Source organism: Rhinichthys klamathensis, unplaced genomic scaffold, assembly GCF_029890125.1.
Source record: "Rhinichthys klamathensis goyatoka isolate OS25496 unplaced genomic scaffold, OSU_Roscu_1.1 h1tg000422l_1, whole genome shotgun sequence".
Classification (NCBI taxonomy): Eukaryota; Metazoa; Chordata; class Actinopteri; order Cypriniformes; family Leuciscidae; genus Rhinichthys; species Rhinichthys klamathensis.
This window is the reverse complement of record NW_026606920.1, coordinates 1,832,872-1,852,610: the sequence shown is the minus strand read 5'-3', so window position 1 is coordinate 1,852,610 and position 19,739 is coordinate 1,832,872. Positions and strand designations below refer to the sequence as shown.

The following is a 19,739-nucleotide window of genomic DNA, read 5'->3' as shown; positions in this document are numbered from 1 at the left end:
AAATGGTACAATACTATGGAGTAATACTATTCTTAAATGGTCTTGACACTGAGGTTTTTTAGAACAGTAAAAATTCACTTTGTGAATTGTTAACTAGCTTTGTCAGTGACATTTTCGTGCTTCTTTCCAAAATTGAACATAACTCTAGTTCAAAAAGGCTTGAACTGAGCTCTGGCTAAATTCTCTTCTGTTGTGCTTAGCTGGGGCCGCTGGGGTGACATCCTGTCCCATGGACGCTTTAAGCGTCCGCTAAGGGAGCGAGACGTAGAGACCATCTGCCGAGCCCTCCTGGCCTACTGTCTGCTCAACTACCGTGGAGACGAGAACATCAAGAGCTTCATTTGGGACCTTATAACCCCTACCGAGGATGGCCAGAGCCGCACACTGACCAACCACTCTGGTAGGACACTACAACCTTGGAATGGCATTTCTTTCCTCTGTGAGCTCTTGCATTTACCTCTTAACATGTTAAATGATGGCATTTTTTGTGGTTTCAGGTCTGTCTGCTCCTGTGCCCCGGGGCCGTAAAGGGAAGAAGGGGAAGCCACAGGCTGCTCAAACTCACATGCCACAGGCTGACTGGCTTGCTGACTGTAATCCTGACATCCTCCTTCAAGAGGATAGTTATAAGAGACACCTGAAACACCACTGTAACAAGTATGTCCTTTCCCACCTTTACAGAAACTTTCAGCAAAAATAATGTAAATCTGTTTGCAGGTGTATGGTCTTGGGAAACCTGGAAAAATCAGTGAAATTAAAGTTGTGTGTATGTATGTGTGTATATATATTTATTATAAAATTTAATCCATTATATTTCCCCCTTGTTTCACACTATTCTAAAGTGCAACATATAGCCAATTACATTCTAAAGTACTTGCGTAGTAAAAATTCTAGGTCAACGTGATAACATTATTCACCCCATTGAGGGTCTTGGAGACATTGTATAATTTAATATCCAAGTGTAATTAGTATAATAAGTATAATTTAGATCTATTTACAACAATTTGTACCTGACATATACATCGAAATCTTGCCAGCAATGTTTGTAAAATTTGGCCATGAAATATTAAAATTAGTGCTGTCAAACGATTAAAATATTTAATCGTGATTAATCGCATTAATGCCATAGTTAACTCGCGATTAATCGCAATTAATCGCACATTTTTATCTATTCTAAATGTCTCTTGATTTCTTTTTGTCCCATTATTTTTTTCTAATTTTAATGCTCTTATCAACATGGAAAAGTGGATCGGCTTGCTTTGTGCAAATGTTTTTTGTTGAAAACAACATTGACAATACTGTTCAATTTCACACTAACATTCTCACTTGGAGCAAATAATCTCTCACACAATGTAACACTGTCCATCAACAAAAGGGTGAAAGAAATACTGACGAGGTACTGATATTGACGAGGGGGCGGAGAATTCGCATCAGCTGTGTGTGTGCTTGGCCATCAAGTAGTATTTCAGACTGGACGTGCTGTGATGACGATAGCTCAGTTCACAACGACAACACACACAGATCACTTTGGTCTTGTCAGTCAAGTGGATGGAACCATTTGGCAACTTTTTAAAAGTAAACTTTCAATTCAGAATCTTATTGGCATCCATTTCGGCGTCTCGCGCTCGTCATCCTCTCAAAACGTAACGTTAACCTACTATTTGCCCGGCTCGCAACAAGTGTGTTTCAGGTCTAGCTAGATCCGGTGCTTTCAGACAGGACGCGGAATGCGCGGCGCTACGCCAGTTTTCAAAACTGTTTGGATGCAAAAACGTTTATTGGCCGCGCTGGTAATCGTCACAACGGCAAAAGTTGAACTATTTTTAATTTTGACCGCGGTGTGCGCGCCGCTGCTCTTGCGCTTTGGTTGACGAAGCAACATTACGTCCTCGTGCGGCACAAGTCATTGAAATGAATGGGTTTCATAGCGCAGCGCTGCGCATGCCACGTCCGGTTGCAAAAGCATGTGAAAAAAACTACAAAGTTTGCTAGGCCAAAAAGACCGTTAATCGCGCGATAAAAAAATGAATCGCGTTAAAATGGGTTTGCGTTAACGCCGTTAATAACGCGTTTAACTGACAGCCCTAATTAAAATATAAATTTTTCTGCTGCTATCTTTTTTTGAAAGTAACCCTTTTGACCTCCAAGCCTGATATCGTCAGAAGCAGGTGTATCTGAAGACTTGTGAAAAGCTTTTCAACTTGGAAAAAGTAATTGAAGCAAACTTGTGAATTAGCTTAACATGTCCAAAAGCGAGTTAGCGCTGTTACCTTGTGGTGCAGATGTTTCATTAAGTTGCTTGGCTCCTCCATACTTTAGCTTTGACTAATGAATGTCAGTTAAAAAATGGCCAGCTGTAATGAATCTGGCAAAAAAAAAAGTCCCATCTTTCTGGCAAAGGCTTCTGCCAAATGACTGAAATAATGAATGACAGGCCATGAGAAAAAAAATTCTTCACTAAAATGAAAGATTATAAGATCACTCAATAATTCATCATTCAGCTCATGATGATTTTGCCTCTTGCCCCACATGTCCATTATGCCCTGTGTCGCCGGCTTGCGTCTTTTGTTTTTTGAGGCCTCTCTGGTTTCATTTGATAAATAATTTCTGTTGCCAGGCCAGCATTGTGTCCTGCTAACGCTAGGCAGTGACAGCAAAGAGAGAGAAAGGAAAACACGGTTTACACTGCTGGCTCTGATGTGCATCCAGAGAAGGGGAACAGAGCAACAGCTGAGGAAACGTTACGAGACGATAAATGCGAGGTGCTTAGACCGCCAACCATCTGCTCGCCACACTGCAAACTTCTGCCTCTTTACTTTGGAGGCGTCCCGTTAGCACCTCCCCAACTTCCCTAACAGCATTAGGAAGGAAATTAAAACGAGAGGATGAAGGTGCTGGAGTACATATGTGTGGGGGAGGGGGGAGAGGGTGGGTACCGGCGGCTCCCCAAGCGCAGCGGCGCGGTGCCAGGCCAGGTGCCAGGCAGACCTGTTGGAAGCGGGTGAAAGGCGGCACACACAGAGGTGATTATGTGCAGCCATCTGTCAGGCATGGAGGCTGCCGCACAGCGTGGCTAATCAGCCCTGGCAGCATGATGGATGAGCCGTGGCACATGCCAAAGAGCTGCTGCTGCCGCTGCTACTGCTGCTGGCACAGCTCGGAGCTGGCCAAACTTACTCTCTTTTGTTTTCTGCCTTCTCTCCTTCCTTTGTCCCTTTTCCCTTCCTTTCATTCTATGGCGCACTCCATTAACCCCCAACTCATCTGTTTTTTCTTTTTTGTTTTTTTCTCTCCTGCCCTTTTTATCCTCTCTCTTGCTCGCTCTATCTCCGACAGAGTGCTGCTGCGGGTCCGCATGCTGTACTATCTGCGACAAGAAGTCATAGGAGACCAGGCAGACAAAATCCTGGAGGGAACGGATTCAAGGTTGGCATCTCTCTCCATTCCCTTCCACTGAATCCTGCCTGCTGTTATCTTTCCTCTCCCTCCATCACTTTCTCCTCCTCCTCCTCTTCCCCCTTTCTGACAACACCCCCACCCAGATGTGCATGCATTTATAATGTGCAAACGTGCTCGCCATGTTGATCTCAAGGACTCGACTGAAGCTCTAATGACTGCGAGGGGCTCGCAAGTGCACAGGGTGAGATAAGCTAGCAGCTCAGATCTCCGGCCGTAATCAGGTTGGCCCTAAATAAACAAGATGAGAAATGGGCCTAAATGAGATGTGGCTTGCTAATGCTCGTGTTTCCTACCAGATGTCTGCAGATAGACATTAATGCCGCTCTCATTAGATTATATGCCACTGCGGCCATCTCCTGGTTTTAATCACTCTTTCCTGTGTTTGTTTGTCTTTCATTTATAGTGAGTTGGATATCTGGATCCCACAACCCTTCCAAGCCGACGTACCCACTGATTGGTGGGATCTCGATGCTGACAAGTCCCTCCTCATCGGCGTCTATAAGCATGGTAAGCTCCACCTCCTCATGGCTGCTGCTTTCCGACTGGTCCTTTTGCAGTGACGGGCGACAATAATTGCTAATGTTGACCTATTGTAATATTGCCTAGAGATTGATTGGTGATATTTTCCGAATAGCCAAACCTGTACTTGATTGAGGGTGGCTGGGAAAATGGATGGGGGAAAGAGCTGAGATCTAATCTATCAGAGGCAACAGGCACCTCTCAGCGCATTTTATTAACATTGACCCACAGTGTTAAGAAGTGTTCTGGGAGAGCCTGCTAAATTCCCTGTTTGGGTTGGGATTGTTTTCTTTTGTGAAGCTACACAGCTGTCACAATTGATCTTTTAAGGGAAAAGGGGCCAAAAGCAGCATTTAAAAAGAGAGGTGGAAAGGAGTTTCTCAACTGCTGACTTATAAAATGTAGTAATAGTCACTTTATTTAATAGTGTCCTTCTGCTCTCACCACCGATATTAATCTTGATGTGAGGGGCTTTTAAGCTTCTCTCAGATTGGTCTTTTTCCTGAATGTGTGTACAGAGAGCTCTCTCTCTAGTCTCCCCCGGTGCGCTGCGCTACCTCGTTAACTCAGCTGGCCTCCATACGCACACATACACACAGGAGCGTGTATATAACACAGGCTGCCTGTTCTTAATCATAATCCCAATTCAGTAGGGAGGTCTGGGGAGGAAACGGGGAGAGAAGAGGTGGCAGGCCTGGCCTGCAGAGGAAAGAGTGATGGCCTATAAACCCCCTCATGATTACAGTTTGGCTCGGGGCGCGGCGGCAGTTAGGAACAATGTGTCACCGCATAAATCCTAATTGAAATGTGATGTTCTAGCAGGGGAGGGGGTGCTTGAGCCCCGTCTGATCAGCGGCTCAGCTGAAGTGGGTCCAGCCTGCCAATCCCCTCCCCTGTTGTGCACTGTAGGGATCTGCAGGCTCAAATCTGTTCTGCTTGGACAGTTTCAACGGGCATTTTCCTCTGGCTTTCCTTTTGTTTCTATCTTTTTTGGTTTGATTCAATCTTCTGGTAGTTTTTGAATGCATTTCACTTTTGAATTATAAGGTTATTCCAGCACATAATGTGTTAGCTAAGCCTGATTTTAGTTTTTTGTATTTTTTTTTGTTTTTGGGACCTCAGTATTTTCCAAGGACTTTTTTAATGTATTATATATAAATATATATATTGTATGTATACAATTTATTTACTACTAATTATTGTGGCACTTGCTATATTTAAACAGAAACAAAATATATATTGTTTTCAAACTACATTTGAGACGCCAGTCTTTTTTTCTTTTGCCTTCACATCACCAGGGGAAATAATAGCTCCCCAGCCCTCAGCTTACCCTGTAATTATGCAGTTTTTTTATTCTTGCCGCTGCTCTCTTTTCTTCTGCTAGGCTATGAGAAGTATAACTCAATGCGTGCTGACCCCACCCTGTGTTTCCTGGAGAGGGTGGGCATGCCTGATGCCAAGGCCATCGCTGCCGAGCAGAGGGGAGCGGACATGATGGCAGATGGTGTCGAGGGGTAAGTTTGGCCCAAAATCACAGCCCCAGCAAGAGGGACTCCTCCTGCTCTTTCTTTCTCTGGCTCTCTCCCTCTTTCTTTATCTATCACCCCGTTTTCTTTTTTCTGATTTTCTTTGTTTTCTCTCTCACTCTAAAAGCCTTTCTCTTTTTCACAATAGAGAGGATGAAGACCCAGAGTACAAGCCACTCCGGATGCCTTTCAAAGATGATCTGGATGTGAGTTTTCGAAGTATATTAGTCTTGACTATTATACTATTATTATACTATTATCAAAAATCAGTATTGTTAATAGATTGGATTACATAACTTTTCTTTGCAATGTCCACAGGATTTTACAAACTCTCCACTGGATGATAAAGATGAAGGGATGGATGGTGAGGCTGGAGAAGGTATCTATTTCCCTAGTGAACAGGTGTTACCCATCATACTTGATTTTTACTTCTCTGTGCTCACTATCGGTGTCTGTTTGTCCACCCTCAGGTCCTAAGCCTGGTGAGAATGGGAAGGCAGGCAATCTGTACTGGCCTCCAGCCTCGGCTCTTACCGCCCGATTGCGCCGCCTCATCACGGCCTATCAGCGCACTCACAAGCGTGAGCAACTAAGGCAGGAAGCTATGACCAAACCTGACCGGCGCCGGCGCCGCCCGCGAGATGACATCCTTGCCATGGTAACAGAGGGAGGAGCTTATGCTCCAGAGGGAGCAGTGGCTTTCATGGCTGAAGGAGGGCCCTTCATGGCCAAGGGATCACCTTACATCCCTGACAGCGCCGCCCTGCTGGCTGATGGAGCAGCTTATTTCAAAGAGCGACGGCAGAGGTGAGCTACTTCTAGATCTTACATTTTGAAAAAAAGTTATTCTTTATTCACGCATCACCTCATTTCCATCTGTCAACATCTGTTTTCCAGATGGACAAGGCGTGAAGAGGCTGATTTCTACCGGGTGGTGTCCACATTCGGTGTGGTTTATGACGTGCACAGACAGTGCTTTGACTGGTCCCAATTCCGTGCTTTTGCTCGTCTGGACAAGAAGACTGATGAGAGCCTGGAAAAATATTACTACTCTTTTGTGGCTATGTGCAAGCGTGTGTGCCGGATGCAGATTAAATCAGAGACAGGTAAACTTTTCCTGTATTTTGAAAGTGGGAATTTGTGCTATTGCTAAAAGCAATAAAAGTGTTCAAAGATTTTTTATTATTTTCTTTTTGTGATTTCCTGCTTTTTGTTTTGCTTGTGTAGTCCCAAACATTTTAGCTCTATTTCCCTCTATTTATACATCTTCATCCCTTGAAGAAACATGATACCAGAAGAAACATGCACAATATATCGGAACCATATTGATAGCTGATGAAACGGATTTTATTTTATTTTATTGCTGTCCTTCAATATTGGAGATTTAATTGTGCAGTTCATTTCCCTTATTTTTACATTTACATTACGTTTGACATCCAATACTTTGTTAATACTGTATTATCTCAGTGTTTTAAAAAATATATTTACTAATTAATGTTCTTCATACTGGACATTATAACATTGTGATACCTAGATTGATTTGTAGAATTTAATTAATCTTTTTGTATCCATTAATGCTAAATAGTATAGATATAAAGAATCACCATTTTAGTTATCTCCCATGAAAATATTGTTTACATCGTCTTTCTGCTTGCAGAATTGCCAGACCCCACTCTCATCATTGACCCCATTACAGAGGAGCGGGCTTCACGGACGCTCTATCGTATCGAGCTGCTGCGGCGGATCAGGGAGCAGGTGTTGCCGCACCCTCTGCTGGAGGAGAGGTTGAGTCTGTGCCAACCCAGCCCCGACCTCCCTGCCTGGTGGGAGCCCGGACGCCATGATCGAGACCTCCTTCGGGGTGCTGCAAAGCATGGTGTCAGCCGCACTGACTACCACATCCTCAACGACCCTGAGCTGAGCTTCTTGGAGGCCCATAGAAAGTTCACACAGGGCAAGGGTGCTGAAATGCCCATCATGTCTGATCCCCTCACCCCTCTGACCCTGCTCAAAGATGATGAGGTGAAGGAAGAGCATGGAGATATGATGGTGCCCAAAGTGGAGAACAGTAACATAGAGGTGGTCAAAGGAGAGATATCTGAAGCCCTGTCTCCTAAAAAGGAAGTGAAGGAAGAAGAGGAAGCAAATGATTTGAGTCTTAAGCACGAGCCCAAGGAGGAGGAGATGGAGGAGAAAGATGCAATGGAGGTTAAGACCAAGGTAGAGCTGGATTGTCCTGTGGATGGTATGGCTGAGGAGAAGCCCATAGACCAGGAGTCCACAGATACACTCCCTACCCCTGAGGATAAAATCGCTCAGGATGAGAGTGAGCCTCCCTTGAACACTGAGACTAAAGTACCTATTGACAAAATCTCTGAAGAAGACGAGGAAGAAAAAATGGATGAGGATGACAAATCAGAAAAATCTTCACAAGCTGAAGGTGAATATAAGGCATTATTTAATGTTTTGTTTTATTTTATATTAAAACTACATTTGTTGCATTTCTATGAGAAACATGCCCAAAACATTTTTGTATGCTCCAAAAACAAATTAAACCAGTTTTAGGCCTAGCTTCCATTTTCTCAATTACTATTAAATCTTAGCCTGGCTAACGCCAGACCCAATTCTCGTTGAGACTTGGGTCTGGCAACCACATGTTCATTTTCTCGTATTTGAGGCGTGGTTTACGAATGCCCAGAGCCGTTTATTGGGTGCTAAGAATGTCTATCAAATGCGCCTGTACGTAGCTCATAGCCAATCGTTTCGATTATACCAGATGACGTATGTAGAGCGACAGAAATTAGACGAGGGAGACGACGATGGCCGATGGGTCAGATATTTATGTGTAGCCTACACGATGGCATGTATCTAACGGCCGTTTCACACCGCATGCGTGAGCGGCGCGTATTTTTTTCGGCGTGCATGTTAAGTAATGAGTGCATTCACACCTGGAGCAGCGCGTGAGCAGCAGTGAAGCGGGGGGTTCGAATCTGTTTTTTGCTGCATTGCTCACGCTAAATTAAAGTGAAAGCACACTTTTGATGGACAAAAATAAATGTGATTTCACACAAAAAGTGCCCAAAATGCACAGATTTAGCATGTCTAGTGAGTTTTAACAAGAACTTGAGTAGGCAAATAAAAGAAAATAAAGACTCTTAATTTATTTAAAGAAATAAATTAAGAAAATAAAATATTTATAGAAGATTTACCCGGTAAAAACTTGTTTTTAATTATTCAGTTTGGGTGAAAGTTGTGTATTATATAAATAAAAAAAAACTAAAGTAAACTAGCCAGAAAATATTATATATAAACGTTATTTTAGTTCATGTAACGTTAACACACAGACAGCTACAGGCTAGCACAACCCAAATCAAACCCGAGTGTGTGGTTTATTTGTGCGTTTTGTTTTTTATCCGCGGAGTTGCGGTCTTGTAAACATCGAAAGTATGACTGAAACTAATAGATTGGAGCCATTTTCTGGGTTGTTTTGTTGTATTACATTTAACTTATATGCGAATGTTGTACACCTCCCCATTACAAACTTTCAAGACTATCAATGTTATAAAATGACCAACTTCTAAAAACAAATGTATAGTTGTCTTTGTAAAGAATTGCTCGCTTATATATAAAGCCGAAGGCATATTTCAATGTCTTTGGAAAACAAGAAAAAAACACAAAATGACTTAAGCAATTATGCTATGAGGCTAACGATATAGCTTTGGAGCCGCTGCTGTGACACTGTCTACAAACGCTTCCAGTGTGAATACTCTCGCGCGTCTGCAGCTGCAGTGACGATGTAGTTACGCTGACGCGCTGCTCAAATGCCGCTCACGCTTGCGGTGTGAAGCGGCCGTAAGGCTGCATCGAAAGGTAACTTCGCGTCTACTGCCATGTTTGATCCATAGGTATAAACAAACTGCTTCGGTGTGTCGCATAGACGCGTCATCGTCTTGCTGCTCCCTCCCCGTTCTGTGATTGGTTCCCTAAATGAGGCGAAAATTTGGTCCATGGTATCCATACCGCCTTTCAGCGTGAATAAAATCGCGCTGCGGGAAGGCAGTATGGGGAAACCCAGACTAATTAAATCTAGTATATTACTCTACTCTATTAAATTTATTTTGAGGAATACCTATTTTATTGGGAATTGGAAGCTCAAGTATGTCATTTCTGTGCCTCTGCTGACACCAAATAGAACTCTATAACTTGTTGTTTTCCTGGACACCCCCTGTATTCCATTGATTGAACAAAGATTATTCTGCCCCAAATTTAGTCCACTTGTTGAAACTGTTGGCTGCTCAAGAAGTTTTTACACTGATCAATTTTCATTTATCATTGAGCATAGATTTTGATTAGAAAATTTGTTGCAGTCTTGTTTGTATTGACCAATCATTATGATTTGCAGTTGGAGCCGCCTCCGAGAGTAAGAATTTTGACGAGGAGAGTAACGCCTCCTTGAGCACTGCTCGCGATGAGACCAGGGACTGCTTTAGTGTTGATGACGTCGAGCCGCCAGCCTCTCAGATGTTCAGTGAACGCTCACTGTTCTCTTTCTGGCCCAAGGTTAGTCAAACAATTTTTCCCTCTTCTAATCTTTTTCTTCCTTTTTTGTCAATTACATTTTTTTTTTATATGCATCTAGTTTTCCCTTCTAGCATGTTGTAATATTGTTTGCCACAAAAGCGATTTGAAGGTAAATGAATCCAAGCCCAAAGCTGTGAGGAAAACTATGATGTGATGCTTAGTGAAAAGACTGTACTTATAGTTTCAAAGCTTTATCCTTTAATAATAGAGCAAAATTGCATTATAAGATTCCTGGGACATGAAACCAGAGCTGAAATGGAGAAAATGAGATGCCCTTTATGTATCCTCTAGTTCATTATGCATGCATACACGCGCACACGCTCGCTCACACTTGTGCTGCTCTTCTGTGTTTGTACTTCAGGACAGGGTAATGATCAATCGTATGGACAACATCTGTGAAGCGGTCATGAAGGGCAAGTGGCCTTTCAACAGGAGGCAGTTCTTTGACTTCCCAGGCCTGTTGCCTGGCTACAGCTCCATGACAACGGACAGCCCCCTGCAGAGGCGGAGTCTTGGTGATCTCTCAATGGTGGGTCAGACCAGCTATAGTGGCAGTGAGGACCTCACCATGTCACCGCAGGTCAACAAGGCAAGTCCCAGCTATAACCCGCCCTACTGCGCCCTTAGACTCACTGTGGGTGCCACTGCACTTTTTGTCTTTAGTTTAAACATTGTTTATCATTATATAATAGATAGTTATGTTGATTAAACGCCCTGTCAATGTTCTTGTCCAGGATGAAACTTTAAGCCTGTCAGTACCTCGACAGCGCAGACGCAGGAGGAGGAAGGTGGAGATTGAGGCAGAGCGTGCTGCCAAGCGCAGGAACCTGATGGAGATGGTAGCACAGCTACGAGAGTCCCATGCCACAGAAGGCCAGACACAGGCCATAGACCTGACCAAAGCCCTGCAAGGCGTGTCGTCCTCTTCTTCCTCCTCTGCCTTCCCTGGAGCCATGGCCTCCTCCGCAGCCCTGAAAGCACAGATGGAGCTGCTGCAAGCAGGCGCTTCCTCCAGACCAAGGGCCAACGGCTCTCTACATGACACTGAACTCCCCAACCGGAGAAAAAGAGGTCGCAGGAAAAATGTGGAGGGGTTGGAACTGCTCTTTATGGGAAACAAGAGAGGACCTCTCAATGTGGTACGTATCCTGTCAGGATGTGATGTGGGTGTCATGCCGTTTTCGTGTAGCACATTGACACGTTTTTTTCTACAGGAAAATTCCGATGGGACCAAAGCTTTTGTAGATGGGCGGACACACAGACCCATGTCATCTCCTGCACAGAAAGCCCCTGGTGAAGGCCTAGAAGAGGGAAGCCATCTTCAAGGAGAAGATGGTCCCAGCACTAAGGACCTACGGGAATGGCTGAGACAGCATCCCACCTACACTATGGATGTGCCTGGATACGTACCAGTAAGTGCAATTCTTTGTGCCCACCCAAAAAAAAAACATTCTGTTGGCTGATGTAGGAATGTCCTGTGTGGTATGCTGTTTATCTTAGAGTTCTCATGTTTTTATTTTTCAGAAGAATGAGGACCACCTCCTCTCCCAGTTCGCCAAGCCCAAACAGAAAAGACACAGATGCCGCAATCCCAACAAGATTGACATTAACACGCTGACCGGAGAGGAGAGAGTCCCCGTTGTTAACATTAGAAATGGAAGAAAGGCAAGTATTCATTTTTAGAAATGAATCCATTTTATTTTCCCCCAAAATGTACTTTACACTTGCTGCAACATTTATAACTTGTATGACTACAGATGGGAGGAGCCATGGCCCCTCCAATGAAGGATTTACCACGCTGGCTGATTGAAAATCCAGAATTTGCCATCGCCCCAGACTGGACAGATATTGTGAAGCAATCGGTGAGTCTTGATTTGATCTAAATTGATACTTTTATTCAGCAAGGATGCATCAAATTGAACAAAAGTGACAGTAAAGACATGTTACAAAAGATATCCATTTCAAATAAATGCTGTTTTTTGAAACTTCATATTCATCAAAGAATCCTGGAAAAAAATATTCGTTTTCACAAATATTAAAGGAGAACTCCGGCGCAAAATGAACCTTTGGTCTAATTACACATTGTTACCTAGTCAACCGTTATCTGAGATTTGTTTTCATGATTATCGAATGTAAATAGTTTTATCTCTAAAAACAGTTTAGCCTATAAAGCTAGTATAACGCTAGTATATTGGGCATAGTGTAATGACAAATAAAAATCGCTTGTTAATACCACTAACAAGGCTGAAAATAGCCCCACACTAACACGGTAGCATAATGAGGGTCCCTACCTTCAAACCGAAGCATTGAGAACTTTGTCAGTGTCCAGACAGTTTAATAAGAAGATATTTTATACGTACAGTCAACTTCGCGTATACAGGCAGAAGCCATCTTTGAAATAGTCTTTACCAGTCGATCTACGAACGCCGATCCAAGCCTGCTGTTCGCGCTCACCTTATCACAACTTATTGCTCGTTCACATTCTCACCAGCGCACTTGGATCGGCGTTCGTAGATCGACTGGTAAAGACTGTATTTCAAAGATGGCTTCTGCCTGTATACGCGAAGTTGACTGTATGTTTAAAATATCTTCTTATTAAACTGTCTGGACACTGACAAAGTTCTCAATGCTTCGGTTTGAAGGTAGGGACCCTCATTATGCTACCGTGTTAGTGTGGGGCTATTTTCAGCCTTGTTAGTGGTATTAACAAGCGATTTTTATTTGTCATTACACTATGCCCAATATACTAGCGTTATACTAGCTTTATAGGCTAAACTGTTTTTAGAGATAAAACTATTTACATTCGATAATCATGAAAACAAATCTCAGATAACGGTTGACTAGGTAACAATGTGTAATTAGACCAAAGGTTCATTTTGCGCCGGAGTTCTCCTTTAAGCAGCACAACTGTTTTTATATGTATATATATATATATATATATATATATATATATATATATATATATATATATATATATATATATATATATATATATATATATATATATATATATATATATATATACACAGACAGTACACAGGTTTTTATTTTTAAAGGCCAGTTATTTCATGGATCCAGGATACTATGCATCCTGATAAAGTTCCCTTGGCCTTTGGAATTAAAATAGCCCCACATCATCACATACCCTTCACCATACCTAGAGATTGGCATGGTTTTATTTCAGTTAGCCTAATAGCTGGCTTAATTTGCATTGAGAGATGATCTTATGGAAAGTACCCCATGCCAATCTCTAGGTATGGTGAAGGGTATGTGATGATGTGGGGCTATTTTAATTCCAAAGGCCAAGGGAACTTTATCAGGATGCATATTATCCTGGATCCATGAAATAACCGGCCTTTAAAAATAAAAATCTGCCTGCCTCTATGGGAATTAAACATAGGGGTGTCCTGACTTATGCACCCTGTATTTTAAGGAAGAACATTTATTTACGATACATTATTCATTCACAAAGAAAATTGGTGTCCTTAAAGGTTGGAGTTTTCCTCATTTATCTTCATTATTATCTTTATTATTCCTCATTAATTTCCCAAAAAAGATTTTTTTGTTCCTCTTTTTAGTCAACTTTAGCATGGGTGTGTTCACTTATTCTAGGCACTGTGTGTATTTGTGTGTGTATATAAATAAAATATACAAATGTTTCTTGAGAACCAAATCAGCATATTAGAAAGATTTTCTGATGGTTAGAGTGATTTCTGAAGGATCATGTGACACTGAAGACTGGAGTAATGGCGGCTAAAAATAAAGAATATATTAACTTTTCTATATGAATACATTTTAAAAGGTATTTTAAATAATATTTCTCAATATTGCTGTGTTTTTAATGTGTAAAACAATCTTAATAACCTCAAACTGTTTAATACCTTAATTATATAATATTTAATTTTTTTGTTCCCAGGGCTTTCTCCCAGAGTCCATGTTTGACCGACTCCTGACTGGGCCGGTGGTCAGAGAGGAGGGCGTGCGCCGCAGAGGCAGACGTCCCAAATCTGAAATCGCCAAGGCGACGGCAGCAGCGCAGGCAGCGGCCGCAGCAGCGGCTTCAACATCTGGTGTTAATCCTTTGCTGATGAATGGACTGTTTGGCAGTATGGACCTGACCAGTCTACAGGGCCTGCAGAACCTCCAGAGCCTTCAGCTGGCAGCTGGCCTCATGGGCTTTCCCGCTGCTCTTGGAGGGGGAGCGGACGGCAAGCACGCCGCGGCCATGCTGCCTCTCATGCTTCCTGGTATGGGCGGCCTCCCCAACATGTTCAGTCTAGGGGGTCTGTTCGGAGGAAGTCTGGCTGCAGCTGCGACTGCAACCAACGGTGCGTCTGGTACAGAACAGGCCGAATCTGAGGAGATTCCCAACCTGAAGACGGACGAGGAGACCAAGGAGGAAGGAGATGAGAAGGAAAAAGCAGAGAAACTGACTGAAACAGAGTCTGCCGAGGCTACCAGTGACGCTGCTTCGCTGAATGCTGCTGCTGCTGCGGCCGCTGCTGCCGGCATGTCTACTAGCCCGCTGGCCTTCAACCCTTTCTTGCTGTCCACCATGGCCCCAGGCCTTTTCTACCCATCCATGTTTTTACCCGCCAGCCTTGGCGGCCTGGGCCTGCCAGGCTTCCCCCAAGCTTCTCTTGCTGACCTCCAGAGTGCTGTGTCTGGGGCCTTGGGGGCTGCCGGTGAGGACAAGGAGTCCGCCAAAGGGCCCAGCACAAATCAGGACCAGAACGCCTCTGCGGCTGATGTTGAAACTGCTGACAACACACTTGAAGACAGTGACTCAGAGGAGAGCCAGAACAAGACTGCTGATTCATCAGTACTAGATGATGACCTGGCAGGGACAGTCGAGGAAATGGACTCCATGGAGGGTGGAATGGACGAGGACGACGACGACGATGATGATGATGATGATGATGAGGACGATGACGAACCTGCTGATGAGGATGACAAAAGTGACTGAAACTGAATCAGGCCTTCTAACATTTCCCCAGGGCTGAGGAGACGCACTGAACTCTGACAGGATGGTTAGTCCAGATGTTTACATGCCAACTCAATATCCAAAACACTTTGGTTGTTTGGTTTTTGTTGACAGGTAACGTTAAGAGTAAAGCAAATAAGCTGTCTCTGTAACCATTAGCGTAGCCAGGGATGATGCGAACAGACATAGATTTGTGCGGATGTCAAAAGGGTGTTTTTTCCCCCCATGTATTTTTCTTTTTGTGTTTTTGGTTGTTTTGTTTTTTTGAAGTCTTTGGCACTGTGTGGGTGCCTTCTAGATGAGATGGAAATTTCCTGAAATATTATAGGAATTAATCGTTCCGATAGTGCTATGCTGCTCTCTCTTTATTTTAATATTATTTTGGTTTGTCTTTTTTCTCTCTTACTCTACTGTTGATATTGTAACAATGAGTAGCATCTCATAATGTTCAGTGGTGTACAATTTAACGGCATTAAGACACTCTCCGCTGCTGAGGAAGAATCGTGGTTTTCGTTGTACTGTTCTGCTGAGAGGAGCGGGCGAAGTTCTCACATATCATAGCCTACACTTGGACTGTTCCCAGTCTCTCACACTGACAATCCAAACAGGTGAGGAGACCTCTCGACCTGTGGAGACAGCAATAACGAAGGCAGCTTTTGAATGTTCGATTTTACTCTTTTGACTAAACACCGGAAAGTGTGAAAAAGTGACATGAAATAAATTACTGCAGTCAAATTGTCTCATTGTATCCATGTTAATGCACTGGTGTAAGAATAAAATCAGGTACCTTTATCTATTTGAATGGACTTTTGTTACTTTAGCCACAAAGCTGAACAGCATTACCTCAATTCTAACTAGCCTTGAAGTTTACAGACATAAATGTTGTACATGTTTTTTTGTTTTTTTTTTGTGAGTTTTTCTTTTGTTTTTTGTTTTTTTTTAAACCATGTATGATGAACTGTAAATTGCTGCCAACTGTAGTAATGATGCTTTTAATAAAAGTGACTCACAATATTCGCCTAGGAAACCAAAACGCTGTTTGTGTAGCTCTGTGGGGATGTCAAACTGCATCCTCTGTTAACAACTAACCTTTTATATTATCTAACAGAATAAATTAATTTCCTTTACATTCACACGTTTGATCTGTTAAATTAGATTAATTTGAATTAATTGTAAAGGTTTTTAATCATTTAATAGCACCAAATGTTTAATGCTATAGCAATGTTGAATTTTAGGTGCAAAGTACTTGTTACAGACATTAAAGAGCACATTTTTAGTTATTTAAATTTTTAAAGAATTTAAATTCTGAACTTGAATGATTCTGCACTAGATGCCTCATACAGTAGCGCTGCATGACCTGGTTGCCGGGGAAAGAGGTTCCGACAGGCCTGTTTACTCTAGCCATCATAAACACCATCAGTCCTGTGGAGCGGTTGACATAATGCGCTCCGACAGGACGGGAGGACATGGCAGGGGCTCTCTGTCCGCTCCAGTAGCCAGCCATTATGAGCCTAACGCCTGGAACAAGGCTTTTTCCCCCCTCTCTCGACAGACATCTTTCATAATTGCACTTTCCGATGAAGTGGCTCGTGAAATCCATAGGTCTCGTGTGCACCCAGCATGCAGTTCTTGGCGGGAGTTTGAGATTTGGACAGGAGGTGCTCATACACAGAGTTGTCAATGATGCCTTTTATTGTTGCCATTGGAGTCCTGAGGTGTTAATGTACGTTAGAGTTTTTGGATGTGGGAAATGTTTTCCCTTGTCCTTTATAGGTGAATAACAGTGGACTGGTCTTGTGTTTGTTGAATAGATTTTCTTTGCTTCCTGTTTTTAATGAAGAGTGAATTCTTGTGTTGTCAGGGCGGTTTTGTGGCATTAAAGATCTTCTGTGGTTCCTAGTCATTATGTGCCATCTTGACACATGGCGCAGTCACTCACTGAGGGCTCGTCACCGCCGGCATCGTGCCTCCTTCACAAACTACTGACTGCTGGGTGTGAAGTCTGTCATTGGCAAGGAGGCAGGTTGTGGTTGGCCACTGAGCGTCAAACATGGCAACACAGCACAGTTCACTAATGCTGGGCGCTGGGATTAGAGCTGGCAGCTTTCCCTTGGGAGAGGCCCTTTATCGGGAAGACCAAACTGAATGCTTGGCTGCTGCAGTTGTAGACTGTAAAAGAAGACTTTTGGCACTGAACCACCAAAAGATAAAACTCTTCATGAGGTGATATCAGAAAATCACCCATATGTATTGGTTTAACAATTTTCAATGAGTCAACTACTCCTTTTATTACACATTTGAATCACTGTTTGAATCCGTGCTTAAAAAAACCAAACCATGTTTACTATGCACAGTCCACTCACTGGTCAAATTTGTAAAAACAAGTTAATTATTTCTGGGCATGTACAGCACCTAACTACTTGAATGGGGAAAGAACAAACTCAGCTTTATCTGTTTGTCAAAATTACAGGTCAACAACAAATAAAATCTGCCAACACATAAATTGTCTTTCTCAACCTCTGAGCTATATATATATACACTCACCTAAAGGATTATTAGGAACACCTGTTCAATTTCTCATTAATGCAATTATCTAATCACCAATCACATGGCAGTTGCTTCAATGCATTTAGGGGTGTGGTCCTGGTCAAGACAATTTCCTGAACGCCAAACTGAATGTCAGAATGGGAAAGAAAGGTGATTTAAGCAATTTTGAGCATGGCATGGTTGTTGGTGCCAGACGGGCCGGTCTGAGTATTTCACAATCTGCTCAGTTACTGGGATTTTCACGCACAACCATTTCTAGGGTTTACAAAGAATGGTGTGAAAAGGGAAAAACATCCAGTATGCGGCAGTCCTGTGGGCGAAAATGCCTTGTTGATGCTAGAGGTCAGAGGAGAATGGGCCGACTGATTCAAGCTGATAGAAGAGCAACTTTGACTGAAATAACCACTCGTTACAACCGAGGTATGCAGCAAAGCATTTGTGAAGCCACAACACGCACAACCTTGAGGCGGATGGGCTACAACAGCAGAAGACCCCAACGGGTACCACTCATCTCCACTACAAATAGGAAAAAGAGGCTACAATTTGCAAGAGCTCACCAAAATTGGACAGTTGAAGACTGGAAAAATGTTGCCTGGTCTCGATTTCTGTTGAGACATTCAGATGGTAGAGTCAGAATTTGGCGTAAACAGAATGAGAACATGGATCCATCATGCCTTGTTACCACTGTGCAGGCTGGTGGTGGTGGTGTTATGGTGTGGGGGATGTTTTCTTGGCACAGTTTAGGCCCCTTAGTGACAATTGGGCATCGTTTAAATGCCACGGCCTACCTGAGCATTGTTTCTGACCATGTCCATCCCTTTATGGCCACCATGTACCCATCCTCTGATGGCTACTTCCAGCAGGATAATGCACCATGTCACAAAGCTCGAATCATTTCAAATTGGTTTCTTAAACATGACAATGAGTTCACTGTACTAAAATGGCCCCCACAGTCACCAGATCTCAACCCAATAGAGCATCTTTGGGATGTGGTGGAACGGGAGCTTCGTGCCCTGGATGTGCATCCCACAAATCTCCATCAACTGCAAGATGCTATCCTATCAATATGGGCCAACATTTCTAAAGAATTCTTTCAGCACCCTGTTGAATCAATGCCACGTAGAATTAAGGCAGTTCTGAAGGCAAAAGGGGGTAAAACATAGTATTATTATGGTGTTCCTAATAATCCTTTAGGTGAGTGTATTTATTTTTAATTTTTTTTGCTCAAATGTAATCACTTTATAGAGCAAAAAATATTTTTTTCCCCAGGCTTGTCCACCTACTTCACAAGTAAACAAAAAAGTGATTGGCTCTTTAAAGCCCTGTTCACACTGCCAGCGACAAAGCCATGATTCCATTCATTTTCAATGGAGGGCTGGTGACAGAAGCGACAGAATGTGGACGTCAAGTGACGTGAGTCGCCCGTCAAAAATTCAGAAAAGTTTAACTTTATACAAATGAGCATAAATAGTGGAAAATAAATAGTAAGCAGTCTTATGGGCCTTTTACACAACACCGTTTTTAACTAAAAATGGAAAACGTTTTATGCGTTTTGGCCCGTTCATTGATGGCTGCGTTTTGGGTCTGAAAACGCAAACTTTTGAAAACGGGTTTCAAAGTGCAAGTATTTAAAAACCATGTGAAAACTTTGACGTGGTGCACAAGCACATTACTTGTTTATAGACCTTATGCACCAGAGAAACAAGCGCGCAGCCATCTTTTGTATTTTGTCTTTGAACTTGTATTTTTGTGGTAGCTCTGTACATTTCTATGGCATTGCCATAGATTGAGTAATTAGCTGGTGAAACGGATTTACTAATTGTAAGTTATCATAGAGAAGAAGAAGCAGATGTCATCAAATGTCAGTAGGCCTAGAGAAGATTTTAAAATGAACGGTTCATTCATAAATCCGTAAGATCTTACCTTCATGCTGTGGAAATACAAACCGGAAGACAGAACACGAGTGCATGGTATTTTTCTTTATAAAATGAACTTTTGCGGATCTGTGAAAATGGGGATCATTTTGACAACGTTGTCATCTGTACAGGTAAAACGCGAAGGAAAAACCTCTGTTTTTAGTAGCCTACATCGTTGTCGTGTAAACATAAGCTTAGTGAGTTTGA

The 19,739-nt window shown here is 42.7% G+C and overlaps 1 protein-coding gene across 1 annotated transcript in view; it reads left to right on the top strand.

Annotated features, from left to right (window-relative positions):
• chd7 (chromodomain helicase DNA binding protein 7) overlaps positions 1–16,102 on the top strand; it is a 74,085-nt gene extending 57,983 nt beyond the window's left edge. Inside the window, exons 22-38 of the mRNA XM_056235512.1 lie at positions 201–400; positions 498–657; positions 3,337–3,426; positions 3,863–3,966; positions 5,363–5,492; positions 5,653–5,710; positions 5,823–5,883; positions 5,975–6,311; positions 6,402–6,610; positions 7,162–7,944; positions 9,907–10,064; positions 10,447–10,674; positions 10,820–11,224; positions 11,300–11,497; positions 11,610–11,750; positions 11,843–11,947; positions 14,002–16,102. Coding sequence (XP_056091487.1) covers positions 201–400; positions 498–657; positions 3,337–3,426; positions 3,863–3,966; positions 5,363–5,492; positions 5,653–5,710; positions 5,823–5,883; positions 5,975–6,311; positions 6,402–6,610; positions 7,162–7,944; positions 9,907–10,064; positions 10,447–10,674; positions 10,820–11,224; positions 11,300–11,497; positions 11,610–11,750; positions 11,843–11,947; positions 14,002–15,051 — 4,417 coding nt within the window. The 3' untranslated portion in view covers positions 15,052–16,102. The remainder of the gene's footprint in view (positions 1–200; positions 401–497; positions 658–3,336; positions 3,427–3,862; positions 3,967–5,362; positions 5,493–5,652; positions 5,711–5,822; positions 5,884–5,974; positions 6,312–6,401; positions 6,611–7,161; positions 7,945–9,906; positions 10,065–10,446; positions 10,675–10,819; positions 11,225–11,299; positions 11,498–11,609; positions 11,751–11,842; positions 11,948–14,001) is intronic.
• Positions 16,103–19,739: the final 3,637 nt, after the last annotated feature.